The 25,104-nt window shown below is 55.4% G+C and overlaps 9 protein-coding genes across 9 annotated transcripts; 4 read left to right on the top strand and 5 right to left on the bottom strand.

The window, feature by feature from the left end:
• Nucleotides 1-2,739: 2,739 nt before the first annotated feature.
• IE81DRAFT_349653 (hypothetical protein) lies at nucleotides 2,740-3,631 on the bottom strand (the record flags this gene model as incomplete). Its single annotated transcript, XM_025516422.1, has 4 exons — nucleotides 2,740-2,818; nucleotides 2,899-3,171; nucleotides 3,258-3,437; nucleotides 3,507-3,631. 4 exons carry the CDS (start codon nucleotides 3,629-3,631, stop codon nucleotides 2,740-2,742), a joined length of 657 nt encoding a protein of 218 aa, XP_025367163.1.
• Nucleotides 3,632-5,292: 1,661 nt separating this feature from the next.
• IE81DRAFT_331933 (hypothetical protein) lies at nucleotides 5,293-6,060 on the top strand (the record flags this gene model as incomplete). Its single annotated transcript, XM_025515279.1, has 2 exons — nucleotides 5,293-5,333; nucleotides 5,436-6,060. 2 exons carry the CDS (start codon nucleotides 5,293-5,295, stop codon nucleotides 6,058-6,060), a joined length of 666 nt encoding a protein of 221 aa, XP_025367162.1.
• Nucleotides 6,061-8,319: 2,259 nt separating this feature from the next.
• IE81DRAFT_247029 (putative deoxyhypusine synthase) lies at nucleotides 8,320-10,282 on the bottom strand. The gene is made up of 5 exons (XM_025511278.1): nucleotides 9,816-10,282; nucleotides 9,257-9,733; nucleotides 8,973-9,182; nucleotides 8,763-8,888; nucleotides 8,320-8,695 (listed from the first exon to the last, which is right to left on the bottom strand). Exons 1-5 carry the CDS (start codon nucleotides 10,032-10,034, stop codon nucleotides 8,582-8,584), a joined length of 1,146 nt encoding a protein of 381 aa, XP_025367161.1. The 5' UTR covers nucleotides 10,035-10,282; the 3' UTR covers nucleotides 8,320-8,581.
• A 412-nt stretch (nucleotides 10,283-10,694) lies between these two features.
• On the bottom strand, nucleotides 10,695-12,731 carry IE81DRAFT_325974 (prim-pol domain-containing protein). Its single transcript, XM_025514681.1, has 4 exons — nucleotides 12,492-12,731; nucleotides 12,098-12,389; nucleotides 10,983-12,018; nucleotides 10,695-10,897 (listed from the first exon to the last, which is right to left on the bottom strand). Exons 1-4 carry the CDS (start codon nucleotides 12,611-12,613, stop codon nucleotides 10,875-10,877), a joined length of 1,473 nt encoding a protein of 490 aa, XP_025367160.1. The 5' UTR covers nucleotides 12,614-12,731; the 3' UTR covers nucleotides 10,695-10,874.
• Nucleotides 12,732-12,932: 201 nt separating this feature from the next.
• Nucleotides 12,933-17,295, top strand: IE81DRAFT_325973 (hypothetical protein). Its single transcript, XM_025514680.1, has 13 exons — nucleotides 12,933-13,360; nucleotides 13,500-13,561; nucleotides 13,643-14,448; nucleotides 14,525-14,650; nucleotides 14,729-14,984; nucleotides 15,056-15,150; nucleotides 15,220-15,432; nucleotides 15,492-15,588; nucleotides 15,650-15,833; nucleotides 15,899-16,260; nucleotides 16,331-16,563; nucleotides 16,639-16,755; nucleotides 16,829-17,295. Exons 1-13 carry the CDS (start codon nucleotides 13,182-13,184, stop codon nucleotides 17,114-17,116), a joined length of 3,018 nt encoding a protein of 1,005 aa, XP_025367159.1. The 5' UTR covers nucleotides 12,933-13,181; the 3' UTR covers nucleotides 17,117-17,295.
• Nucleotides 17,296-17,361: 66 nt separating this feature from the next.
• Nucleotides 17,362-20,381, bottom strand: IE81DRAFT_325972 (hypothetical protein). The gene is made up of 4 exons (XM_025514679.1): nucleotides 19,943-20,381; nucleotides 18,806-19,878; nucleotides 18,010-18,719; nucleotides 17,362-17,934 (listed from the first exon to the last, which is right to left on the bottom strand). The coding sequence occupies exons 1-4, from the start codon at nucleotides 20,306-20,308 to the stop codon at nucleotides 17,450-17,452; spliced, it is 2,634 nt and encodes an 877-aa protein (XP_025367158.1). The 5' UTR covers nucleotides 20,309-20,381; the 3' UTR covers nucleotides 17,362-17,449.
• A 228-nt stretch (nucleotides 20,382-20,609) lies between these two features.
• IE81DRAFT_317195 (UPF0041-domain-containing protein) lies at nucleotides 20,610-21,960 on the top strand. Its single transcript, XM_025512579.1, has 3 exons — nucleotides 20,610-20,965; nucleotides 21,258-21,483; nucleotides 21,613-21,960. Exons 1-3 carry the CDS (start codon nucleotides 20,890-20,892, stop codon nucleotides 21,710-21,712), a joined length of 402 nt encoding a protein of 133 aa, XP_025367157.1. The 5' UTR covers nucleotides 20,610-20,889; the 3' UTR covers nucleotides 21,713-21,960.
• Nucleotides 21,961-22,138: 178 nt separating this feature from the next.
• On the bottom strand, nucleotides 22,139-23,390 carry IE81DRAFT_246927 (hypothetical protein). The gene is made up of 2 exons (XM_025511277.1): nucleotides 22,921-23,390; nucleotides 22,139-22,848 (listed from the first exon to the last, which is right to left on the bottom strand). Exons 1-2 carry the CDS (start codon nucleotides 23,184-23,186, stop codon nucleotides 22,296-22,298), a joined length of 819 nt encoding a protein of 272 aa, XP_025367156.1. The 5' UTR covers nucleotides 23,187-23,390; the 3' UTR covers nucleotides 22,139-22,295.
• A 1,496-nt stretch (nucleotides 23,391-24,886) lies between these two features.
• Nucleotides 24,887-25,036, top strand: IE81DRAFT_294017 (protein-tyrosine phosphatase; the record flags this gene model as incomplete). The annotated part of the gene is made up of 1 exon (XM_025512031.1): nucleotides 24,887-25,036. One exon carries the CDS (start codon nucleotides 24,887-24,889, stop codon nucleotides 25,034-25,036), a length of 150 nt encoding a protein of 49 aa, XP_025367155.1.
• Nucleotides 25,037-25,104: the final 68 nt, after the last annotated feature.

Genomic DNA, 25,104 nt, shown 5'->3' with positions numbered 1-25,104 from the left:
TGGAGCTTAGAAAGCTCGCTCTGGGAGCTGCGGCGTAGAAGCTGCACCTCGCGATCCTTGTCAGCAATGAGCTGCTCAGTCTGAGCATGGAGAGAGTGTTGGAATTCTCGCCAGCGGCGAATGAACCCAATGTGGGTGTTGCTGGGCAAAAGAGCGATGGTGCGATGTCAGCAGAGAGTCCGCAATTACACAAGAAGCGCTGAGGTGGCTCATGACCTTAGCGATCTACTCACACCATGAGAACCGCAGGAATGCCAACAACGGCGGCAAAGAAAAGACCCATTTTGGCGATACGATGAGTAGTTAAACTGGGATAAAAATGATCAAGGGTCGGCAAATTAGCTGCTGAGAGGGCCAAGTCAACCAAAAAGTGTGCTCACAAGGTTAGGAGGAGAAAGAAGATTGAAACGGAATGGGCGAATGGAATCGCGCAGGTAAGGGGCAAGGGAATGTGCGTCTCGCGGAGGCGATAGGAAGGTGGGGTGGGGGTTGGAGACTAGTGCGTGGGTAGGCTTTGGCAAACAGAGAACGAAAACAAGCGTAGTGAACAAAGAGCGTGTGGCTGAGAGAGCGTTGGAAAGAGTGTGTTTGCAAAAAAGAGCGTGCTGAGAGAGTGTGTCTATCAAGCGAGTGTGCTTAAAGAGTGTAGTGTTCGAGCTCAATGCCAAAGGAGAGGGTGTGTTGTGGTTGGGTCATGGAGGGGGTTGCGAGCCCCAGCCATCTTTAAGTGACACAGGGAGGGGGGCTTTTCCAACAAATCAGACTTTGCTCGAGCTCGACTTGACCCCTTTGCTCACCCAAACACGCAAGCCTCGGTGCGTGCATAACGGCTTTCCGGTCGATGCATTGGCTCGCATAAGCACTCACGCTTTTCCTCTGTGCGCTTTGCCCAGCGCTTGAGGACTCGCTGCAGCGCGCCCTGCCCAGCTCCATTGAAGAATTTGAATCGCTTGCGCTCATGTACCCCGTGATGCTTGAAGCCTCAACAGCTTCAGCACCCACGCACAATCGTTGACAGTCTCGATCGCTTCAGACCTGCCCGTCATCGTGCGGTCTGGCTGGCGCCGGTGGGTCCGGTTTGCATACAGCGTCTTGACGCACCGCGATCGTGGAGAACAGGCTTCTAGGCAGTACATGAGTATCGTACCTCATGGCCTTTCACTAGAATGCTCTAGAGACTTGCGCAAGATCATGGCAATTGTGTCGCGAGGCCGTGGCCAGCGAGTCTGATAGTGAGAGTTGAGCGAGTCGGGTAATTCGTAGTGAGGCACGAATGTGCGTGTTCTGACGGCCATCTCTTCATCATGGCCCATTCGTGAATGCGCCATGATTTAGTGCTGGGCTCCGTGTCTGTGTGATTGATCCGCACTCTGCTATCAATGATATGAAGTGTCTCCCATCAAACTGCCCTCGTAGAGCTTCCCGACCGTACGCCTTTTCTGTAGTCGTAGCACGTGTGACCTGATTTGCACAGCGGTCACGATTCCATTCTTGCGCAAGCATTCAATTTATCGGACATCACAATCGTTCAATCTATCGGACATCACTTTCAGGTGGCGGACAGTACAAAGGCTTCACACAAACAGTCGCGGGCAAAAGAACATCACATGCGACAGTCATAAGCTTGCTCAAATCGGACACACGAGCGGTACGCATTCTTGAGTGATCAACTTCATTCTTCCTCCATCGGACAGGGCGCCTGCTACTATCATAAAGTCCACCTGCAGCGTCCCTGACTCTTCACTTCCAAGTGACGATCCTACCAGTCGCTCCGGAAGCCAAAGTCTTGCAATCTCGTATCGTGTTAGGGGCTGCACCTGTCGCAAAGCTTGCATAGTCGTCAGAGCGTCCGCATGGCCGGAAGAGCTTGCCCACATCCTGCAATGTTGCTGAATCTGTTCGCTTGCCATAGTGTGACTTAGTGTGTCGCCATACGCTTGTGTGCGAGCACATTCGTGCACCCTCGACAGCGTAAGCTATCGTGGCAATCTATGACCGAGCAGAATGGCGCGAAGGTAGCGCAGACGAGGATTGCGAATGAAGTTGCACCTAAGGTAGTCAAAGGCACCGGACTATCGTTAGCTTAGGCCCTGGTGCTACCTTTCGCCAAATGCTCTGAGTCTCTTCGGGGCACTCACATGAAAAGGAGAGCCATCTTTCACTTGTCTGTCAGTTGTCCGAGACGAGAAGTCGATGGCAGCAGTGTGCGCGGCGGGAGAAGTGGGCTGGTATGTCGGCGCTCGGTGTCAGAGGCCCGAAATGTTAGGCACCGATGAGGAGACGTCGAAAAATTGGAACATTGCGAATTTTGGACGTGAAGCGGCACTGTGCCAGCAAAGACCACGATGTTGAGGCGACTTGCTGTATAACCTGTGTGCTACGTGTCTTCGAGACGCTGGTCGAATTAACGAGCACGCCAATCGATTGTCTAAAGGGAGACTCGGCAAAAGGCAAGGTGGGATCAGCTCTTTCGTGAACGGAATCATCGTGCGCTAGGCGTAGCTACATAGCTTCAGTCGATGGCAGTTCATGATCAGCACTCGGCGCTTCAAAGCGCGACGTACAATACCTGCCTACCTCTTGAAGAGCAGCCGCAACGCTTGCCGTGGGATGGATACTTCGTTCTTGTCCCAGAACCATATCAGACGGAACGAGGAAGTCGAAGGACATACAATTGGTTGCTCGGTCTGTAGGCTTAAGAAAGTAACATGTTTGTTGGAAGCGACGGCTTTGCCCGCTTCAAGGCTCCGAAAGCGCTCGGGTCAAACCTGCTTGGGTCAAAGCTGCTTGGGTCAAACGTGCTTGGACAGGGCTTCCGCTGAAGAGATCCCAAATCAGCTCAAGATTAATGCAAATCTCATAACTCTTTCTGCTTGTTCTGCATAAGCGTTGACTCACCTAGAGGCTGTAGATCCTTCCGTGTCTCTCAAGCTGCGGGTCTGGCGCTCCAAGTCAAGCACTCCGTTGTTCAGTTTGTAGCATTTTTGGTTAAGTGAATCGACAAGGTTCCAAGTGCAAGCCATCTCCTGTCGGTTGTCAGCCATCTCCTGTCGGTTGTCCTCCATGGCAATTTGCAAGCCTACTGTACGTCCCAGCGTGGGCACGAGGCGGTCCATCTGACCTTCGATGCGCTGGGTCAAAGCTGCTTGGGTCAAACGTGCTTGGGCAGGGCTTCCAATGAAGAGATCCCAAGTCAGCTCAAGATTAATGCAAAGCTCACAACCCTTTCTGCTTGTTTTGCATGAGCATTGACTCACCTAGAGGCTGTAGATCCTTCTGTGTCTCTCAAGCTGCGGATCTGGTGCTCCAAGACAGCCACTCTGTCGGTCTGTTCGTAGCATTGTACGTGCTTGGCTAGAGCCTGCTTCAGTAGAACGTGCTTGGCGAGAACCTGCTTCAGTAGCACGTGCTTGGGCAGGGCTTCCAATGAAGAGATCCTGAGTCAGCTCGAGATTAATGCAAATCTCACAACCCTTTCTGCTTGTTTTGCATGAGCGTTGACTCACCTAGAGGCTGTAGATCCTTCTGTGTCTCTCAAGCTGCGGAGCTGGCACTCCAAGATAGCCACTCTGTTGGTCTGTTTGTAGCATTGTTGCTGAAGTGAGTCGATGAGGCCGACAAAGCGAGCCATCTGCTGACGGTTGTTCTCCACCCGTGACCACTTAGCCCTGATCTCTTCTTCCCTCCACGCGCGTTTCCCCCTTCAATGTCGCGCTCTCCCCGTTGCCCGATTCCAATCTCTTGCCGTCCCCAAGAACGCGCCTCTGTGCGAGTAGTCTACGCTCTGATTGCAATCTGAACATGTGGAGCCCGCGTCTATTCGTGAATCTCTAAGCGTCTGGTTGCCCCCCACAGAACGGTCATCAGTGCATCACAACGCTTGTCATTGTCGACATCAGCAACACACCGATTCAGACATCGTGCACCGCGTTTGGGCCACCTTCCAGCATGTGCCATGTAATTACTGTCGATAGTCATGCAATTTGAGTACATGCCACGACAGGGCCTCGAGCATGGATCATCTTACCGGTCCAAGTTAGATGGCGCATAGTTCAATGAAGGTCGTACATTTCGTCCATCCGTAATGACTGTCATAAGCGAGCATTGAAAACAATAGGCATCTGTGCTTTAGCGTGTGTGTGCGGATCGAAACGCGGCGATTGGTGCGCTGTGATGGTGCTGCAGGCGTGTCAGCAGGATGGTTGGAGAGTTGTCAGTCACTGAGTGCTGAACGCGAGTCCGCCCGCGCTGGGTCGGCAGACGCGGAGACGCTCTAGCACTGAGCCCCTCTGTGACGGACTCTCTGCATGACGAGGTCTCAAACGGCTTCCATTTGTCATTTACACTTGAAGTAATGAGGTGCGACCCTGTGCTTTTTGTCACCCAGCAAGGATGGCTTGCGTCGTGAGGGGCCATGACTGCTGACAAAGCCGTGTCTTTTCTAGTCCCAAGAGATACCTGTAATTGTTACCTCAGACCCGGCGGGGCCAACAATAAAGAGCGGCGGACCTCGCGGAAAGGCTTCCTGCAAAGTCTCAACACTGCTCTCCATAGAGGCTCTATGCACGCTTGAGACGTTATCATTGTGCCAGACGAGCTTATACACAAAGGCTTGAATGATTTGGGATCAAATCTTCTGGGCCATTAGACCGGTGGATCAGTGCGAACAAAGTGGTGTCAGGATAGCTTAGAACACCACTGAAGGAGGACAAAAGGGGAGAGGAGGGGAGGGGAGGAGGAGGTGGGAAAGCGAGGGATGAGGGGCTTGCAGGTGTCACAGGAGCTTGACCAGCATTGTTGGCGTCACAACTGATCACCCCTAGCGCCTTGTCGACAGAAGGTATGCTCCCCCAGAGCAATGCCAATGCCAATCAACAACTTCCAGTTGCTGCAAGAGTAGAGAAAGCGCATGAACCTCTGCGGTTGTCACTTCCAGCATTGACGTGCTTTTGGCCATAATTGGCTCCATGGAACATAGAAGCTCTTTAACACCAGCAATCTGAGTCCTGGCCAGTTGACCTTTCTCCTCATCCAAGAATCATGTTGCCAAATGCTGCTTTGCAGAGATCTGTTGTTCTGTCATCTGGATCTGAGCATTCAGGTTGGAAATGTCTGGATCCAAGGCATACACGCTCGAGGAGCGGATGAGAGCGGACCCTGGTGCTGCCGGATCGACTCACATCACCCGGTCTCTAACCACCATCTTCACCTTGTCGTCACGCAAGACAGTCAGAAGCCTCAACACCGCATACTTCACCCTGCACGTACACACACAAACCAGTACTTGCCACAATGGCTTTCCTTCTGATGATGATGTTCTGGGCCATTCTCTAGTGAGTATCATTCAGACTTGCAACGCTATTGCCGCCGCTCCCTTTGCAAGACCTTTCCCAATCACGTTGCTCATTCGTCTCCTACTCCAAATTTTTGCGTAGCATGCTTGCCTTCGCCCATCAAAAGATCACTGCTCTTGCCTTTGAGATTGTCCGTCTGCGTGATCAGGCTCAAGAGATCGCCAACAAATACCAGCGCCTGGGAGAGGCAGGGCAGCAGGCAGCATTGGAGAGGTTCTGGACCAGGCTCAAGAACATTGCAGGCAAGATGCACGGTGCACCAGAGGAACTGCTCTCGAACCTGAGGAACAATCCTCTCAACACCACAGCCACAGTCAGCTTGTTCTGCAAAGTTGAGCTTTGTTGCGTCCGAGAATACTTGGAGAACCTGGAGCAAACGCATCACTCAGCCTTTAAGATAACGCGCATGCTCAATCATGCCACTGAGGTGGAGACTCTCCTCGACAAGAATGATCAAGCTTGCGAGAGGCCTATTGAGTACCAGCAATGCGTAGCGAACGTACTGGAGCTTGTCGACAACGTCGCTCTGCAATTTGAGCACATCTGGAATGAATGGCTGGAAGATGCAACCGACAGGGAAGACAGCCATGACCACGCTGGCCCTGAGCTCTTCCGCCCCGGATTTAATAATCAGGAGTTCAGAACAGCGATGGCTGGCATTGTGGCTGGGCTTTGTCCCACGTTGTTCCAAAAGTCCAGATCGTGAAGATATTGTTTGGGGTGAGTGAAGCAAATTGTGGTGTCGAAGCTTGTACGCCATGGTACCACGTCTTGCGTCATCGCCCCATGGAACACGCTGACCCTGTCCGACGCTTCCTGTCACCGCTTCAGCTTCAAACTTCCTCTCCAGCGACTTTGCCCTCCTCAGCCCACCTAGGTTTCACGCTCAGCGTCTGGATTCACTCCTGAACGTTTCCTCATCGACCGACCCGAGCTCCTCTTCTCCGCTTCGTATCACCCTCTCCTTTGTCGACAGCGTCTGGATTCACTCCTGAACATTTCCTCATCAACCAACCCAAGCTCCTCTTCTCCGCTTCGTATCACCCTCTCCTTCGTCGACAGACTCAAGCTCCCCTTGTCCGTTTCCCACCACCCTTTCCTTTGTCGACAAAGTCGAGCTCTCCTTGTCCGCTTTGTATCACCCTCTCCTTCGTCGACAGACTCAAGCTTCCCTTGTCCGTTTCCCACCACTCTTTCCTTCGTCGACAAAGTCGAGCTCTCCTTGTCCGCTTCCAACTACCGTTTTTCAGCAATCTCAAGGCGCATTTCAGGTCTATCAGCCAGGCACGCAAGTTGTCGCCTCAATCAGCTCGAAGGACGTCGTGATGTGACAGCTTTGTTAGATTGTGCAAAGTTATGTGGTGCCGGGAAGGGCAGCAAAAGTTGGGGCAGATACATATGTAGCACAGCATCGGCAGTATGCGAGGCAATCGGTTCCTTAGACACAAGAGCGGACGATGTTGGATGGTCTCTATGCACTTAGCCATAGACCTCTTTCCATCCCCACTTGTGTTGCGCTACCACCTCAAATTTGTCGCTGCAGCAAGAGTCTTCCGTTCCCATTGACTATCCTTGGCTTGCTAGCTGGGCATCAAGGTGGGAGATCTGCACACATATGATTTTCAACCTCTTAAGGGCCACACTCTTTGTCATGAGCTGTAAATATCCATGTAACTGTTTCGCATTCCCCTCTCTTGATTCTCCCATTGCGAGTATCCCAAATACCTTCTGGACATTCCCAACCCTTCTTGCAGTGCTGATCCCGCATTGCATTTTCTGTATGATCTTCTAAACCCTCAGGTTGCAAGTGGAATGGGTTGTCCACAACATTTCTTTCACGTCTATATGCAAGCTGACAATCTGGAGATCGCAGCAGACATCCCTAAATTTACCCTTTCCCTTGTTGCAACATTGTTGAGAGCCAATGACATAGGCCAAGACAGCTGTACGCTTGATATGTGCACTGCAAAGCAATCGCTATAGCAATGGCAAAGTGTAGAGCTCACTGACAAGTATTGCCTATACCAATGTGTTGGATAACACAGTGCAATTCTCAGCCCAAATTCACATGATCTGCTTGTCAACAACGCTGCTTGGCAAGTAAAATGAGGCCCTGTTCCGTGATGAGATGCGATCGACAACACAAAACGAGAAGCATAGCATTTCCACAGAATTCTTGCGCTGTGAAGAAAGCATCGTTACCAAATTGGTCCTCTTGGCGATTCTATAATTTGGGATGAAAGCCGCTCCACAAGTAGATCCAATGCTCAATGGCATGCTAGCAGAGCACATTTGGTACGTACCGAGCCTGTTGTGTGGTGTGGTGTGGTGTGATGCACACCAGGGTACCATCCGCAAACATCTTCAAGTTGTATTCTTGATTGCACCGTTACACACTGCCCTGTCGACTGGAATGCATGCCAACAGTACTGCCGTTCCAAGTCAAACCTCGGGCACATGCTTTACATTCGCGAGTGCTCGGCGACCGCCTCTCCCAAATTCCAAGCCTCGAGCTCCAAGACTCAATTCTGGTCTCGATGCATAGCGCACACGAAAGTTCAGGCCCACCTGTCGTAGAGGTTCGCAATGCCCTGTGAGCCGTTTGATCAAGAGGGGATGCGAGTTGCTTGGTCAAAGTGGCAGTGACCGGAGACACATCCTGCACCGCTGTGTTCGTCTGTCTTCTCCGTGACCGTCCACACATCCAGCACGCAAGCGGTGCTTGAGTATGAGGTCCGCCCGATTTGTATAATGGTAGCTGCTCCTTCTTGTGTGAAGCCTCATTTTAAGCTCATCGCTCAATTCTGATTCGTCCTCTTAAGTAGGCTTTGTACACGGTGCAAGGTGATGGAAAATTGTCGACCGTGTAAGCTATGATCACAGCTCCGAAGGCGTGTAGGATCGAGTAAGCTCAAGAAGTGTGCTTATCTGCACTGACAGGTGACACAATCGCTCCCGTCAGCGTCTAAAGTGTGCCGGCTGTCTACCAAGAATGCCCGTGTATCAGGTTGGTACACCGGGAGCAGAGCTGGCTCCAAAGCTTGTGGAATCTTGGCCAGCTGCTGCCCTGACTGATCGGCACTTCCTCGCTCGAGCCGAAGCAGTCGTTTGCGGATCATGCTGCCGGCTAGTCTTGAAAGGCCTTTGGAAGAATGCAAGCGCGCAGACGTCCAATGCTATACCTACAGTCATGTGGTACTTCTTGATCGTCGTGCGTCGACGCATCGTCATATCGTCGCAGTTGGTTCTTTGCGCGCGGCTGCCTCCTGACCCTCCCAGAAACTCTTGCCGAACGTCTGCGCAACAATGAGTGGGAAGACGATGGTGGCATCGGCGTAGATCTATGCGTGACAGCATATCATGTGAGCGCTGGAAGCTGATGTGCATCTTTGACGAAGCTCTCCTTACCTTGACGCTCTCGCCACCGATGCGAATCTTGCCCCAACTGACGGCCTCATCTGGTCGCGCCCCACTGTCACTCCCGTCGAATTCTTGACCGGTGTTGATGTACACTGCATAGTCTGCCCCATTGCGCTGTACGTGCGGAAAGAAGGGACGGGACAGTATGAGCTGAGGCCTCGATGCACCGGCCAGCTGCTACTCTGCGGGTCCACTCACGAATAGCATGGCGTTTGCGATCTGATGCTTGCAGACTCCACCGCCCAGAATGATCATGCCGGCTTTCTTGGCCTTGACGCTCAAGTCGTTGAGCCTGCGAATGTCACCGACCAGATCGACGACCAAGCCTGGATTCTTGTAAGAGTGGAAATAGAGCATATCACCCAAGCTGCCGTCCGTCAGGGCAGGACAAAAGACGGGAATGCCGTTCTGCAAGGATGACGCAGAGCAGCGAGTTAGCCTGCCTGGTGCTGATGTCACAGAAACTTTGGCATTGCACTCACCCTTGCGGCCCAGTACAGAATACTGCGCTCATCGTCGATCTCCCTGCCCATCCTTTCGATGATGCGGCTTGGGGTCCACACGTTGGTCAAATCATCGCCCTGCTCCTCCCTCAACTTGTCAAGAATGGGCATCACCCAATCCTCAAACTTGCAGTAATTGTCGTTTGGCACGAGCAAATTGCCGATGCGGTTGAGCCCTTTTCTTCTCAGCTCTGCGCCGTCGAGACTAAAGTCGCCCAGATAGGTGGGGCCGAGACACTTGATGAGATCCTCTTCGATGCCACCTGCAGTGGTGACCAGGGCAGACACGAGCTTGTGCTTGACGAGGAAGAGGATGACCTCTCGCAGGCCAGACGAGACGAGGTTGGAGGTGAAGCCGAGGAAGATGCTGCAAGCCGTGCGCTGCCTAATGCCGGGGTCCAGCAAGTCGTCGGGCGTGTCGTCGGTGACAGGCTCATCGCTCAGCCGCCATGTGCGCTGCAGAAAAAGCATAGCAATGACTCGCTCTCAGTCTCGCACCTCTCTTCTGCCGCTCTGGTTCGCACGCAGCACCACTCACCATCTTGTCTATGAGGTTGCAGGCTTTGGCGATGGCAGAAGCTTGGAAGCCGACGCTGCCGTATGCCGTCATCAAGCTCTCCAAAGATTGGCGCTGATCAAAGTCTGGTCCGCGCACTTGCTCAAAGTGCGATGGAACAGGCGCCGACTTGACAAACACTGCCGCTTGCGCCGAGCTCGACGCTTCCGCTGTCGGCGCGCTGTTGCTATCGGACGCCATCGCAGCTCGAGGAGGCTGCGAGGTCCCTTGTTAGCCTGTTCCACACAACGATGGCGCTGGGCCGCACAAACACCTGTGGTGATCGGTGAGCCAGTTGCGAGCCTGCCCTGGACACTGCGTGGAGAGGTGATCGCTTGAGCCGCGGCAAGAATGAGCGTGGCAGTGGGTAGACGTGCGAGAGGGAAGCGAGCAAGGTAGCGCCGAGAGCGACGGCACGCTGGCTGGGTGGTGGAGATGAACATAAGAGGTATCGAGCGTCGCCAGCGGTCCAGCACCTCACGCACACGACGCTTGCACTTACTTTCTCCACACGAGTCGGCTCAGAGCCAAAAATCAAGAATGTCGTGCGTCAAAAGTGTGCATGGAGCCGCTGTGCAGCAGCAGGGCTCAGAATTTTGATTCTTCGCACCGGCGGGGCTACCAAGCGGGAAAAACTTCGAGACGTGATTGCTCACGTGACCGGTCGTCCTGACCGCCCAAGAAGCCCGAACCGTCCTTCAAGATTTCCGTGCTTGATCCGTGTCTCGATACACATTCACAATTGATTCCAGCGTGAATCTGATCTCTCTCCAAAACAGATCTCTTGCCTGCGATCTCGGTGCACCAAGGACATCAGATTGCAGCATCCAGACTCGTCGCTCTGAGCACTTGAAACTTGGCTGCATTGTCCGATCGGGGTGCCCAGTCTGGCTCACGCGGGGCGGTTCCTAGGCGGAGTCGACTCTCGAACCGAAACACATTCACCGCATACAGTCACAAAGGACTGACATCTCCTCCGTCAAGAGCTGAAAGGATGAATTGCGGGACCGGCAGCTAGGATCAGACAAGAATGGTGGGCGCTTAAAAGTCCATCGTGTCCAGAGCTGGAGTCGAGAGACATTGAGGTGCGAGCGCGAGTCAGCCTACAACTGTCCAAAAGCCACAACTGTGCTACTTTGTACCACTCACCCTGGCCCCTCTTTGCTTCTCTCGTCTGACGTACGATGGCACTGCAGTGCCTTTCGAATCGTTGCACGAATGGCTTGAGTCGAGTGTGCTCCCACGCCGTCGGATTGTCCTTGAGCGCTGCGCCGTCGTCCACCTCTCCTGCCTTTTGCGCTGCGTTTAGGTCTCGGAAGAGCTCGCCGATCGTGGGCGCGTCCGAGTCCGGATCGAATTGATGAATTTGTCTCGGGTCCAGCGGTACACAGACCCTGCCGGTCGCGGGATGCACGACGAAAGGCGCTTTGAGCAAGTGATTCATGTGCTTGGATACCTCGGCATCGATGCGAGGGTAGGTGTATTGCAAGATGATGTCCTCCATGGCCGGTCTCCACGTCGTGCGCGCTCTCATCTCGCCAGCCTTGGCAGCGATGGTCATAATGTCTTGCCACTTGTCCAAAGAGCTGCGAGCGGGTTGTGCATCCCAATTCGACTTGAGCCGCGCAATCGCTTCCGTCTCGACCGAGGGAAGCAAGGCCAGCAAGCGATTGTAGCCCGTCGCGTCTCGGAACACGTCTTGATCCTTGAGTACGATATCGACGAATGCGCGCTTCAGAGGACCGTCGGATGCACCATCGACGGCATCCACGCTGCCGTCCAAGGCCCGTCTGAGGGAAGGGTGCAGCTGCCTGGCACTAGTCGAGCTACCTGCCAAATTGACCTTCTTGACAGCGCTTGCACCACCCTTGATGACTTCCAACCAGCCAACAATGGCTTTGCGAGCATCGTCTGGCAGAGTGCACGCTTCCTCGTCCGATATCCAGCAGTGGATACCTCGCCTACCAGAGTAGACCCACAGCAGATGCTTGAAGCCAAAGTCCAAACGCAGCGCTTGGTCCAGCACCTCGACGGCTACGGCGATGAAGCCCCAGCACCTCTTGCAGATGCCCTTGCCGCTGCAGCAAGTGCGAATCTCGTCGTAGTCGGTCATGTCGATATCGAACACCACTTCTCGAGACACGGGTTTGAACGACGTCTTTTGCACCGTCTTGCGATCCTTTGGCTAGCGGTTCGAGGCGTGGGCAGGTGTCAGCCGCGCATTCGAGCCGAGTCTCGAGGGGCGAGCACACGTCACTCCTCACCTTTGCGCTGTACACTGGACCAATCTCGAATCTTTGCGGATTCAATCTGAGCACGTCTCGCTTCAACTCTTGCCACGTAGCGTAGGAATTGTAGCGCAGATAGGCCTCATTTGCCAGTGTGAAGGCGAATTCTCGATGAGTAAAGTTGCGAGACGCGCCAGGAGAGGAGGTGGAGGCCATGTTAGCACCCTCTACATCCCTGTTGAGCCAGAGAAAGATGTTCTTCCAAGGCAGCAAATGGCGATAGTAGGACAGCAACACCATCGGATCCGAAGTGTCCAACGCTTGCAGCCTGTCGTGCGCGTCAGCGTCAGCAACGTCATCGACGCAGCTCGAGCAGGGTCAGCAAAGCTCTGAGCGCTGCACCAGCATCGTTGCGCAACTCCAACCTCACCGTGCCTCCTCTACGCCCGCCATGGCCTTGTCCAGCTCAAAGTCATCATCCTCATCCACATCCATATCGGGGGGAGGCGGCCGGGCAGGGGGCAAGTCGGTCGAGCGCACAGCAGTCGGCATGTTCGAAGCTGATGTGGTGTGAGTCGATGCTTGATGTTGACGAGACGGATGACAGCGGTGAGCCTCTTGGATGCCAAGTGAAGGTGGTGGAGCGGGGCGACGTGCTTTGTGTCGTCAAGCCATAGCGCTCGGTTCGAAGCGCGAGTCTAGAGTCTTGAGTCCAAAGTGTCACTTTACGCGGAACGCGTATCCCCGCGCTTCACGCGTTTGGTTCGAGCGCATGGCACGTGATGCAACGACGGCGCCGCGAGAAAGCCTTTTCTCGCCCTCATCGGCTGGTTCAGCTACGCGACGCGTCTCCCCTCCATCACCTCGCGCATGGCGAATGCGCGCGTGCGAGCGCAGCTAAGCCCACGCCAACACAGCAACACCATTTACACCATCTACATCGCACACGTCTCACATCGCCTCGAGGTCACGAGCTAGCGCCTAGCTGAGCCGCACCGTCGCCCGTACATCCCTCTCTCCCTCTTCCGCGCGTCTCATCGAAGCTATCGGGCGCTCTTTACACTTCGTAGCGAACACGCAGCCAATCGACGAGTTCCGGTGGGGTACGGAGCATGCCATCATGTCGCAGGAGGATCCGTCAGCACCAGCGCTGACCGCAACGCTGCTAACCAATCTGGTATCGGCAGTCATTCCATCCACCCGCAAGAGTCGCGGTGTTGAAGAGAGTCTGGAGACTGCAGAAGGCAGGAGAAAGCTCAGGGTCGAGTGCGTGGCTCTCGCAGAGGAAATCTTCAACAGGTGCGTGCTTCTGCAAGGATTAGACGCGGGCGGAGCACTCAGCGTGGTGCAGCACTTCGAGAAAGGGTGCTAGCTACCTCAGCACAGGAAATCCCGAGCTGAAGGAGGCCCCGCACCTGCTGTTCATTTGCATTCACAGCGACCTCAATCAGCCATCGTCATCGAGCGAGAGAGAAGTTATCGCGCGCCTCAAGCGCAAGTGTGAGTCATTCACAGCATGAGCGCGTACATGCGATCACACTGATCAGAAAGAATCCTGTGCACGCTACCTGTCGCACTCAGTGACCAGCTATGCGGTGGATGGTGGCCATGGCAGCGGCGTCAAGTTGCAAAACCTCGTTCAAGAATTGCGCGCCTTGCCGAATCAGGGAAAGCACGCTGCGCTGCTAGAGCTGCTCGATCGTTTGGCATTCTCAAACCTTCCAAGCAGTAGCGCGAGTGCAGCCAGCGAGGGTCGCTCCGACACCCGCTCCGAAGCTTCTCGTCGGCCCACCGACAGGCCATCTTCTGCAGCTACAGGTGCCTCGCGCCCTTCAGTTGCAACACGACCAGTCTCGGGCGCGACTCGCAACGTGTCTTCTGCTACGACGGCCACAACTGCAAGCCGCGCCACACTCTCCAGCAGGCCTGCGCCAGGCGGTCCGGGCACAACAGGACCATCCAGCAATAGGCCCAGCTCGACCGTCACTGGCAGCCGCGAGGCGACACCTCAAGCAAGACCAAGAGCAGACGTCCGGTCAGCAGAACGCAACAATGCTGTCGCAGCAAAGGCACCAGCAGCTCGAGAGCAAGGGCCTGCTGCGTTGCCAGCACACGACTCTCGCTTCGCGGCCGTTCCGAACGCCCCGCAACAACCTCCCGCCACTCACACGCCATGCTCGCGGGCAGAACTCGTGCGGCGATGCCACGCCAAGTTCGGAAAAGAAGAAGTCCCAGAGACGGACCTGATCAAGGATGTCGTGTACTTGCTGCAAGGCATAAACGGAACGTATGTTGGCTTCGAAGAGGTCCTCTCACCTGCCAGCAACGAGATTGGAGCGGAAAGGCAAGCGGAAAAGGAATTGAGAATGAAATGGGCTGACGACAAGGTGAGTGTATGAGTAGCCTTGGTCTTTGTGGGTTCAGCTAGAGGCTGGAAGGCTGAGTGTGGTCCGTCGAATGCAGGGTCGCATCTCGCCGCAGACAAAGCACTTGATTCACCGCATTGCAGAAGTGGGCAGGCTCTACCGACGTATGGCGGAATTTGTAAAAGACCACAACGAGGCAGATGTGTCGGGACTGATCGAGCAAGTAAGCACACACTATCAGAAGCAGCTGTGCCGCATCATTGCTGACTCGTCTGGCGATTCGCAACGCGCACTCCCATAGAGTCTCTGTCACTTCATCAACGAAGAAATGACCGAGTATCTTCGACTCCTTGCGATTCTCGAGGCACACATGCACCGCAGCCTTCAGTCGAGTGCCCTTGCGAACATGGACAGAGGGCGTTCACCAAACGACGTCGATGCTTTGGAGGAGAGCTCCAAGGGTACCACGACGCTGACGCTGCGCAGAATTTGGCTCTGGACCGAAGATGTGGTGCTGAAAATGCGGCTGTTGAGTACAGTCATCGCTAGCACTGCGGGTGAGCATGCGAGGAAGATACGTCTCGCTATAGCGTATTCACTGATCGCTTGCACTTGCTCGCCACTGCAGGCGCCCATGGTGGACAGCTGGTGTCGCGAATCCATTCCTATACCTTCAATGGTGATCCCTTCATTCGCAGCTATACCGCGCGACTGCTCGAAGAGGTGAGCCTTTGCCCTGCTTTTGGTCAGTCTCTGGTGTTCCGATTGCTCAGCAAAGCACGCTCCTCTCAGGTCTCTCGACCATTCTTCTACTCTTTGTCGCGCTGGATCTACGAAGGAGAGCTGCATGACCCATTCGGGGAATTCTTTGTTGAGCTCAACGAGAGTTCGGCACTGCAAGGTGCCGAGGCGCTCGATGTGGACGCCTTTTCGCTGTGGCAAAGCAAATTCAGGATTCGAACAGAGATGCTGCCGAGCTTTTTGAAGGAAAGCTTTGCACAGATGGTGAGCAAGTGCTAAAGAGGTGGATGCGGGTGCCCACGCTTACGCAGTCATCGCCGCAGATCTTTTCCACTGGTAGAAGTCTCAACTTCATTCGGTATAGCTGTGGGGACATAGATTGGGCATCGACAAAAGATACGATCGGGAGCACAAGTGCTGGTTCGTACGCGTGGGGATTATGTCGATGAATGGCGTGCTGACTCGCCATTTCACGCAGTAGATCTTCGATATACCGACTTGTCTGGCTTGGAGAGTACAATCAACAGCGCATACAGTACTGCCAGTCAGCACCTGCTCGACATTTTGCTGGAGAAATTCAGGCTTCTAGACCACCTTCGTGCACTCAAAGACTACCTGATGTTGGGACGAGGAGATTTTGTCGATCATTTGCTGGAGGCTGTGGCGTGAGTGCGATGTGCCCCATCACCTCGGGCTTTTTGCGCTGACAGCATCGATCCCATGCCTCTAGGCCATATCTGGACAAGCCCGCCTCGTCGCTCTACCGACATAACCTCACCGCATCGCTCGAGACCGCGATTCGCAATTCCAATGCCCAATACGATGATCCCGACATCGTAGCTCGGCTGGACGCTCGCATTCTGGAATATTCATCGGGTGACACCGGTTGGGATACATTTCAGCTAGAGTACAAGTGTGAATCTCCCGTCAATGCGGTGCTCGATACCGAAGCGATGATCGGATATCAGACCGTATTCGCACACCTCTGGAAGCTGAGAAGGACAGAGAGTGCCGTGGGTAGCGCATGGGCAAAGCTGATGGCTGCGTCCAGAATGCTGCCGCGAGGAGCGAGGGCTTCCGGCGGGTTGCAACGTGAGTGGCGCTCCTTTCCGCGAGGTGATAAGAGTGCTATCGCGAGCTAATATCAATCTCGATTTCGCAGGCCTGCTAGCAAAGCTACGCTCCGCTTTGCTAGGACTCTCCGAGATGATCCACTTTGTCCGTCAGGTGCAAGGTTTCTGTCAGCTGGAAGTGATCGACTACTCGTGGCAAGACTTGATGGACTTTTTCGCCACGAGGAAGGGCGATTTGGATGAGCTGATATTGGAGCACCGAAGGTACTTGAATGCACTAAAGAGCAAAGCTCTCTTGCTGAGTCAGGGCAAGCGTGGTGGGGTGAGTCGCCGACGCGGTTCGATTTTCATCCATTGTGGCGCGGCAGCTGACGTGGAGAAAGCCTGCCGTCCCAAGGATGCTCTGGCAAAGGAGACCAAAGCGCAATTGGACACGATACTCGCGGGTGCAGCTGCGTGCAATGACTTGGCGACTTGGGCGACGGACGAATTGGCTCGAGCAGAGCTGTCCCGTGTGAGTTGCGATGTCTTGGAATGCAGCGGCAGATCGCAACTGACGCTGGGTCTCTCATGACTTTGCTATGCAGCCTCTCGGGCCATCATCCCGTCGCCGTCCCGTCACGCCGGTTGCGCGTGCGCCGCAGGGTCGTAGCGAGGAGAACATGGACCGCATCATTGTGCGATTTCAGTCACATATGGAAGAGTTCCGCGGCAGGAACGGGACGATCATCGTTGCTTTGAGCAAGCACTCCAACCTCGTCTTTAGAGGATTGGCCACGAGACTGGGCTACGATGCGAAGAATCCGGCAACTGATTCGGAGAGCAGAACGAGACGCAATAGCGGAGCGACGGTCGGCACGCATCGAGATCGATGATGATGGATGAGGCAGCTCGTCGAATGCGTTCATCGAAAAGAATCCAAAGCTGGCTCAGGGTCGTCGGCATCATCATCTACACCTTTGGTCAACCTTAGCGCCAGGTTTGTACAAGTACAGAGAACATAATGTGGGGCAAATGTGACGCTTTTGCGAGCATCTCGCGATTGACATCGACGCAAAAAGCCTGTCGGCATAGCTTGACTGTGACTGATAGAGTAGAATTGTTTGCTGACCGTGCCAGAGCAGACTTGGACGAGAGCACACTTGCGGCGCGCCGCAAACAGCTTGCGCACGCATTCCATGCATTGAAAGTGAGAGCGACGGAAATGTTCACCGACGCAGCATGACATTCCGACTCGCGCTTCTCCCCGCCACTCTCCTCTTCTTCCTTCCGAACCTCTTGTCCTCCTCCAATCCCTCCACACCCACGCCCTGCTCCTTGCCCGCACCCCTGCTAAGTCCCGCTCCAAACGATTCCCCAGCGCCATTCTTGCCCGCTCGGCCTTTCTTGCCATTCTTGCTGCTGCCCCTAGACGAGTCGCCCTCGGCGCGCTTGGAAGAGGGAAGAAAGGAAATCTCTTTGGAACCTGCTTGGAGCGTCTCTTCTTCGTCGCGCTGGCCCGAAGCTGCACCTCGCTTCAATTGCTGCGAGAAGCTGCGGCTGCCTTTGGATCTATCTCCCAATGCTGAAGGTGCGCGTCCCCTTCCATAAGAGTCGTCTTCGTCCTCTATCAGCCGCGTGCCTGCTCCGCGCGCTTGCGCCGTCTGGCCCTGTTTGCCGCCTAGACGCTTGCGTGGGTCGATGCCGGCGAGTGCTGCGACGGTTGCACGAAGAGGATGAGCCCATCAACATGCTGCGCCTTGCACCTTCGCCGAGGCTGCACACTCACCTCCCTCGTCCTCGCTGTCACTCTGCTGCGAATCACCGGCGTCGCTCCTGTCACCCTCATCGTCAGGATCCAAGCTCTCCCTCTCGCTCCACCCATCCTCGTCCTCCAGTTCCGCAGCCGTCTTTGCATACGGCCTATCCCTGCCCTCCCTCTCCTGTCGTTCCGAGTCCTGCGCATTGATGTCCACGCCTGCTTCACCAGAAGGATTGAGCAACCTCCACTCCCTCGTGTTCTTGTCAACCTCGAAAGCTGGATCGCTGAACATTTCCTTGAATCTGTCGTCCCGCAGCAGATTCTTGCCAGCATCCATCTTCTCCGCCCTCCTCGATGCCTTGGCATTGACCTTTGGCTCCTGCGGTTCGCCATCCGCTCCATCTTCTGCATTTTCTCGATCGCCCTCGGCTTGCGTTGCGGCCGCCCTGCTAGCCCTCTCCTCGCTCCTCTGAATCTTGAGCGCCAGCTCCCTGTTGACTCGAATACCTTCCAACTCCTTCTTTGCGCTTCGCAACCTCTCCTCGTCCCGCAATGTAGGCCTGATGCGGCTCTTCGACGCCTTTTCGATGTTCTCGCGAATAGCCCTCTCTCGCGCATCAGAATAGGCAGTGGGATTGGCCAGCAGCCTAGCCTTTTCGTACAGACGCAAATGCACAAAGTAACCGTGCATGTAGGGGCGCAAAAGGTCTGTGCCGAGCATGTGCTCCATATTGAGTCTATGAGAGAACAGCGCAGGGCATCGAGTCACGTCTATAAGCTCGCAGGATGAATCACCGATACTTGAGCCTCTACAATTACTCACAATCTCAGCTCCTCCTTGTCCACAAATTTGAAATCATCATAGACGCCCGGCTTATTCTCTTTGCCCAGAGTGGCCACATCGCCGTCCATCTCGTCGGTGAGGCTGTCCAGGAAGCTGCACCAAGCAGGAGCGGGGCCGAGGGTAGGCACATACCAAGCCGCGCATCGTGTGGCTTCCATCGCAGCGACGAGCATGCCAGTGCCAGGGATGTGATGAACTTGATTGAAATCGCCAGACGCTGTGGATGAGGGAATGGATGCCAGATTGGTCGTCGAAGAGGTGGAAGGCTGAGCCGCTGCATCGTCTTGCTCGGAGCGGGACCAGATCTTGATGACCTTTGAGTCGGCTGACAAGACGCAATCTTTGGCTTCTGAACGAGGATGATGAGAGTTGCTGGGCGCATCACCGCTCAGCAAGCGAGGCGCGTCGCCGCACCAGCTCAGGCTATTGATGGGCAGACCGAATCCTTGATCCTTCTCCTTGTACGCTCGATTTGACATTCTGTAGTCGTAGAGCTGCACGTGACCTGTAGTGGTGCCCACTGCCAGATTGAGACCGTCTTGCGCAGATCGTAGACAAGTTGCAGAGAGGAGGGATGTGATGGTCTTGTCGCTGCTGACGGAATCGCCATCGCCGACTGAGGAGATGCCAGGCAGGGCATTTCGGGCAGATAGCAGAGCAGCTTGCCTTGTAGATCTAGTGGCAATGGAGATGCTGCCGACTCTATTGCGACTCCTAGCATCCCACAGTTGAACGCAAGCGTCGCCTTCGGTTGCCAACGACATGAGGCCGTGCGCAGGATTGACGTCCAGCGCATTGCAGCCTGTTATGCGACCTGCTGACCCAGCCTGATCCAACTCGAAGGGGGCGAGGAACCTGCCTTGATCCAGATTGAGCCTGTACACCTCCGCACCCGCTGCTCCGACATAGGCGACTGCAGAATTGTAGTGATATGCCAGCGCTCTGCCAAACTTGGGGATGCGTATCCGCGTGTGGAAACCTCCTCGGGCGTGCAGCTCCAGCGTGCGGTCGGTCTGCAGCAAAAGCATCTTTGTCCAATCGTCCGACAAGAGCTGGCAGGGAGGCAAGGTCAGCTTCATACACTGACCGCTCCACGAAGCACATCCCGCCACTCACCTCAAAGTCGACATTTTCAGCTTCGGTGACGCGTTGGAACTTCAAGCTGAGCTGCTCATTGTCCCACGTGCGAATGCTGGGTTTGTAAGTGCCGGTGGCGACAATATGATTGCCATCGCGCGTGCTAGCGATCCTATTGGAAGCTTCGGGGAATTCGAAATCCTGAATCAATTCGATCTTGTTGAGCTCCTCTGCTCGAGCGATGGATCGTGCGCGCGCAGATGCGTTTTTGCGCGAGAGGCGCTTGTTGGAGGAGCCGTGAGGACGCAGCAGGTCGGGCAGCGAGGTGGAGCGCGTGGATGATTCGCCTGCCCCTCCTCCCCCTCCGCTGACCGTGTACACTCTGGATGGGGTGGGCACCGGCATGGCGAGCAGAGCAGCAGAGCACAGCGTTGGTGTGAATGAGGTTGAAGGAGAAGCAGGGCAAGCGCAAGCGCGCGGCGCGAGTAGAAGAAGTCGAGCACGAGCATCAACAACCAAGCAAAGCGCTCGCGGCTGCCTGATGCTTGCTGCACAGGAAAAATTGCACCGCCCGCCTGTCCGAGTTGTTGAGCAGTGAGTGGGACGCGTAGGCGGGCAAGAGCATCCATCAATCATGCACGCGCGCTCACTCGCTTGCTTCATCCAGTCGAGAAGTTCACGCATGCGCACGCAATATGCCTGCTCATGCGACTTCGCCTGCCTGCCTGCCTGCCCATCTCCACACTCAAGACTTCCACCGCATCGCCCTTGCGCCTCCAGTCGCACCCACCGCCGCTCTCTCAGCTCCTCCAAGCGTACCATTGCGCTTCTTTTGTACACCCTGACCTGACGTCACTGTATCAGAACGTCGATCTTGCCTGGCTAACAGAAGCACGCACCGGAAGAAGACATCGTCCTCTGCACCGCCTCACCGTTTCGCATCGGCTCGCACTTGCGCACTTTCTCTTCATATAGCTTCCGTGAAGATGGCATCAGCAGCAGGAGCAGGCGCTTCTTCGCGCTTCGGCGCATTCATGAACCATCCCGCTGGCCCAAAGACTGGTGAGTTTGCCTGGAGGGGCGGATGTGAGGCATTCAGCAGGCTGGGGGGGGGGCCGAAGTTGATGGAGCAGCGTCGGCACGCCCGAGGGACGCATTCGGAAGCTGGGGATTGCACTTGCCATACTCTATGGAGGCGCATCAGTAGACCATGGCGTGCTTGTAAGGGGATGCATACAGCCGGCGTAGTCATGAGTCGATGGGTGTATGCGCGCATCAGGGTGCCCATCGCGGCCCCACACCCGCACCCTCGCTCCCACCGCTCTGCTCACTCTTGCCCTTCTCCTCTCCGCAGTCTTTTTTTGGGCACCGATCATGAAATGGGGATTGGTGATTGCAGGATTGAAAGATCTGAACCGTCCAGCGGATAAGCTGTCCCTGTTCCAGAATGCAGCCTTGGCAGCCACGGGCATGATCTGGGTGCGATACTCCCTCGTCATCACACCCGTCAACTACTCTTTGGCCGCCGTCAACTTTTTTGTGGGGACGACGGGCATTGCGCAGCTATACAGGATCTGGGAGTGAGTTGCGAGCGGCGCGGCGCGGCGCGGCACGGTCGTTGCTGTGCTGCTGCTGCGTGACAGCAAGGCATCCTTCTCTGCAATGCCACCATGACTGACCTTGAATGCTCGATTCGCGCTTCACCACAGCTATCGACGCACACAAGGTCAGCCGGCTTCTATTTTGGACGCAGCCAAGGATCTGCAACAGGATGCCAAGTCCAAATTGGAGCAAACTCGCAAGTTGTAGGTATGCATGCTTGGACGGTGGCCGCTCAAGCCCGATGCAGATCCATCAACATCTTCTCTTCGACTTGGACTCTGCCCCATCACGTATCATACATGCCTTTCACGCAATCGATCTCGTCGCTCGATGACAACGTGACTTCTCACGTCTTCAACCCATCACATGCGCAGAGCATCAAAGCGACAGGTCCCGACGATGAACAAATAGCTCTGGACCAAAGCACAAGCTGTCCGAGCAATCAATTGCGTCCCTGCGCTGGAGAGTATGTGTGAATGTGTATTGATTGGTATGTACAAGGGCTGCGAGCCTGGTGCAGAACTGCCCAGACTGGCGATGGTGAAGTGCAAGAGGCCTCGAATGAGTATGGAAAGATGAGAAGATGAATGGCAAGGCACGCGCAGCGCAGCGCAGCGTAGTGTGGGCGCGCGAGAGATGAGTGCAGAAGATCGAGCAGCGATGGCGTGGGATGTGGAGATGCTGTGTGCTGTGCGTGGCACAAATCCAGAATGCAAGCGTCCATTAAAGAAGCGGCGGGAACCCTTTGGTTTGAAACTCTTGAATCGACGAAAAGGTGTTTCATGGACGCTCAGATGAGCATGGCGAGCAGCTTGAACAGGGGCATAGGTCCATTGTTCCTCCTGGCAGCGCTAGTCTGACCAGCATTCAGCGCCGAATTGCTGCCCGTCACGCCCAGGTCGTTGCCTGCGCTGGTGATGGAGGCGGTGAGGGCGCTTCCGCTGATAGAGGCAGTGTCTGCGCCGTTTGACCAGGCAGAAGGGCTGGGCAGCACGGAGAAGGAGGACGAAGTGGGGCTCTGTTGTTGTTGTTGTTGTTGCTGCTGTTGTTGTTGCCCTTGTTGCTGCTGTTGCTGCTGTTGTTGGCCTTGTCCATCATTGTTGGCAGGAGAAGGCGAAGAAGCAGCGGTTTGGCCATTGGACGTCTGTTGTGCACCTCCAGCATTGTTGTTGTTGTGGTTGTTGCTGGACGGGGAAGGCTTGTCTGCTCCCTTGTTGTCATCGTCGTTGGAATCATCGGAATAGCCAGAGTTTCCGCTGGAATCTCCTCCCTTGTTGTACGCATCGTGGTAGTTGCCCCAGCTCAAGTCTCCCGCCACATCCTCCGATATGTCCGTCTCGGCGCTGCAAAATCGTCGGACAAATTGTCAGTATATGGCAAGTGTGAAATGGGGAAAAATGGATGTTGCTACTCACCCGACCAGATCCTTGTAAACGCAAAAGCCTTGACCGACGGTGGGTTTGACAGCCTTGAGCGAGTTGGAGCTCACCGTACCCTTGTCCTTGGCCGAAGCGGAGCACTGATCGTTCCATGCTGCTCTAGCGCTGCCAATGTCCGGATAACCATATCGGCCAATGGTGTACACCACCTTGACACCGTCGCTCGCAGCAGAGACGCTGGAGCAGCAAAGAGCGCCGAGCACGGCTGCGGAGAACAAGAGGCTGGAGGTGGAAGAGCGCATCTTGTTTGAGTGTGTGTGTGCGGGTCGAGCAAGCTAGTGCGTGGGATGAGAGAGGGATGTGGCTGAGAGGGAAAGAGTGGGACAGAGAAGCAGGTCGACAGGCGAGCTAGTGTGGGTAATGAACGTCGATGTTGGAGTGCAATGAGTGTGTGTAAAAGTGAAGGGGGGTGGGGAGCCAGCCAGCGAGCAGGGGTGGATTGCTGTGCTCAACACTGTTAGGATGGAGAGAATGTCGAAGTGCGATGTCGACGGAGCGTAGAGTTGATGATGGTTCGAAGAGATCAAAGCGCGAGCGGATCCAATGGGCGTTCGTTGCAAGCACAAACAGTCAGTCCAGTCCATCAGCGAGCGAACCCTTGCCGGTCTGCACGCAATGGCAAGCTCTAGTCAAATGAAGACTCATATCGCATGCCCCCCTCCTCCTCCTCCTGCGTCACTGAAAGGGCGCTAACATTGACACAAACACCAGCATACATACATTCGATGCAACCGTGCTGCTCCATTCACGATTCCACCAATCCGAGGCATGAGCCGTTGGCTTTCCCCACACAATACCATCTGCAGACGCATTTTGGCAGCATCAGTCGCGAGGCTGCGAGCAAGGCTTTCGAGGCGATAGGAGAGATGCCGCATGGCCTCCTTAATTGTTCAGGAGGGGGGGGGGGGGGGGGGGGGGGGGGCAGCAGCTGTAGCAGGAGATGCTCAAATTAGATACTCGTGACTGCTTGCGTGTGCGTGGCATGCAGCGGTACTGTGAGCTACGCACGACTTGCTCGACGGACGACTGCTTGGGGGGAGGGGGGAGGCGCACAAAGGCCGACAACAAGTCGATGGACATGTTCAGGGGGATGGCGCAGATCTCCCAATGAACCATGTATGCAGCATGCGTGCGTGCGTGCGTGCATGCACACCGTGCGCGGCGAGCGCACTGCAGATCCCCAAGGACAGCAGCGCGTAGGTTGATGCAGCCCGCAACCAACGCGACGCGGAACGGCGGGGTTGCGCTGTATGGCAGCAAGAATGAGGAGTGCATGCTGCTGTGCACGCAAGAGTCGGTGCTTACTGTCAGCGGCAGTCACAGCGCCATGGCGACTTGCGTGCATGCTTGGACTGCGCTCTCTCTAGCTTGGCTCCCCCTCCTTCCTCCTCCCCCTCTGCCCTGCTGCATGCTCTGTATCCTGATCTCCTTTTTCTGCTTCCGCGCCCTACGGTATGCGGGCGTCGCGGCGGACCGCATACCCAATACGCAGCATACACACGACCCTTCAAGACGCCGCGCTGCGCTCCTGCTCGAGCGCCCACGATGCCGAGCAGAAGGCAAGAGTCGGAGCTTCGTGCTCGGTGGTTGAGGTATAGCGTGTCGATCGAAGCAGCTAAAATACCTTCCAAGCCACAACTGTGCATCTCCGAAGCGCGCTAAAGGGGAAATCCTTGTCGAGCCGGCCGTTGGGCAAGAGGCGCCTCCATCCAAACATTCGAGGCTATTCTGCGCGCCTGCGCTCACAGCTTTACTCACGACTCCCAATCGTGAATTTCGCGCGCAGGAGAGATCTGAACGCAGTCATGAGTCACCGCCGCCTGCGAGAGGACACGAACACGCACCGCCCTGCTCATCGCTACCTAATCACCCCCACCTTTCCTTCTCTTTGCACTTTCCAGCTCCCCACGTCATCACCACCAAAGCCCATCTCGAGGGCAGAATGCTAGTGCCGCCGCCCAATTTCGGATTGGTGGAGGACAGCCTCTACAGATCAGGTGCGCCAGATCTGCTCAATTTCCCATTCCTAGAGACGCTCAGCCTAAAGAGCGTCATTTGGCTGGCTCCCGAAGAGCCGGATGGTACCTTGTGAGTAGTATGAGGTGGCACTACGTCGATGTTACGCATCCGGGGCTCTGCTCAGCTCGAAGCGATGCCCCC

The sequence above is a fragment of the Ceraceosorus guamensis genome (genome assembly GCF_003144195.1).
Source record: "Ceraceosorus guamensis strain MCA 4658 unplaced genomic scaffold IE81scaffold_84, whole genome shotgun sequence".
Taxonomy (NCBI): Eukaryota; Fungi; Basidiomycota; class Exobasidiomycetes; order Ceraceosorales; family Ceraceosoraceae; genus Ceraceosorus; species Ceraceosorus guamensis.
The sequence above is the reverse complement of the archived record's forward strand: the minus strand, read 5'-3'. Positions and strand labels throughout refer to the sequence as shown.

Bases quoted from the DNA above. Each gene is read 5' to 3' on its own strand.
- IE81DRAFT_247029 (XM_025511278.1), bottom strand. From the start codon at position 10,034: ATGGCGTCCGATAGCAACAGCGCGCCGACAGCGGAAGCGTCGAGCTCG. The intron at 9,183-9,256 runs GTGAGTGCAATG...TCATCCTTGCAG, and splicing joins TTCTGTACTGGGCCGCAAGG to AACGGCATTCCCGTCTTTTG. The intron at 8,889-8,972 runs GTGAGTGGACCC...CCGCACGTACAG, and splicing joins TCGCAAACGCCATGCTATTC to CGCAATGGGGCAGACTATGC.
- IE81DRAFT_325974 (XM_025514681.1), bottom strand. From the start codon at position 12,613: ATGCCGACTGCTGTGCGCTCGACCGACTTGCCCCCTGCCCGGCCGCCT. The intron at 12,019-12,097 runs GTGAGGAGTGAC...TCGAACCGCTAG, and splicing joins GTCCAGTGTACAGCGCAAAG to CCAAAGGATCGCAAGACGGT. The intron at 10,898-10,982 runs GTGAGTGGTACA...TCTCGACTCCAG, and splicing joins AGAAGCAAAGAGGGGCCAGG to CTCTGGACACGATGGACTTT.
- IE81DRAFT_325973 (XM_025514680.1), top strand. From the start codon at position 13,182: ATGTCGCAGGAGGATCCGTCAGCACCAGCGCTGACCGCAACGCTGCTA. The intron at 15,151-15,219 runs GTGAGCCTTTGC...CGCTCCTCTCAG, and splicing joins CCGCGCGACTGCTCGAAGAG to GTCTCTCGACCATTCTTCTA. The intron at 16,564-16,638 runs GTGAGTCGCCGA...TGCCGTCCCAAG, and splicing joins GTCAGGGCAAGCGTGGTGGG to GATGCTCTGGCAAAGGAGAC.
- IE81DRAFT_325972 (XM_025514679.1), bottom strand. From the start codon at position 20,308: ATGCCGGTGCCCACCCCATCCAGAGTGTACACGGTCAGCGGAGGGGGA. The intron at 19,879-19,942 runs GTGAGTGGCGGG...CCTCCCTGCCAG, and splicing joins CTGAAAATGTCGACTTTGAG to CTCTTGTCGGACGATTGGAC. The intron at 17,935-18,009 runs GTGAGTGTGCAG...CAACCGTCGCAG, and splicing joins TGACAGCGAGGACGAGGGAG to CACTCGCCGGCATCGACCCA.
- IE81DRAFT_317195 (XM_025512579.1), top strand. From the start codon at position 20,890: ATGGCATCAGCAGCAGGAGCAGGCGCTTCTTCGCGCTTCGGCGCATTC. The intron at 20,966-21,257 runs GTGAGTTTGCCT...TCCTCTCCGCAG, and splicing joins TCCCGCTGGCCCAAAGACTG to TCTTTTTTTGGGCACCGATC. The intron at 21,484-21,612 runs GTGAGTTGCGAG...GCTTCACCACAG, and splicing joins CAGCTATACAGGATCTGGGA to CTATCGACGCACACAAGGTC.
- IE81DRAFT_246927 (XM_025511277.1), bottom strand. From the start codon at position 23,186: ATGCGCTCTTCCACCTCCAGCCTCTTGTTCTCCGCAGCCGTGCTCGGC. The intron at 22,849-22,920 runs GTGAGTAGCAAC...ACGATTTTGCAG, and splicing joins GTTTACAAGGATCTGGTCGG to CGCCGAGACGGACATATCGG.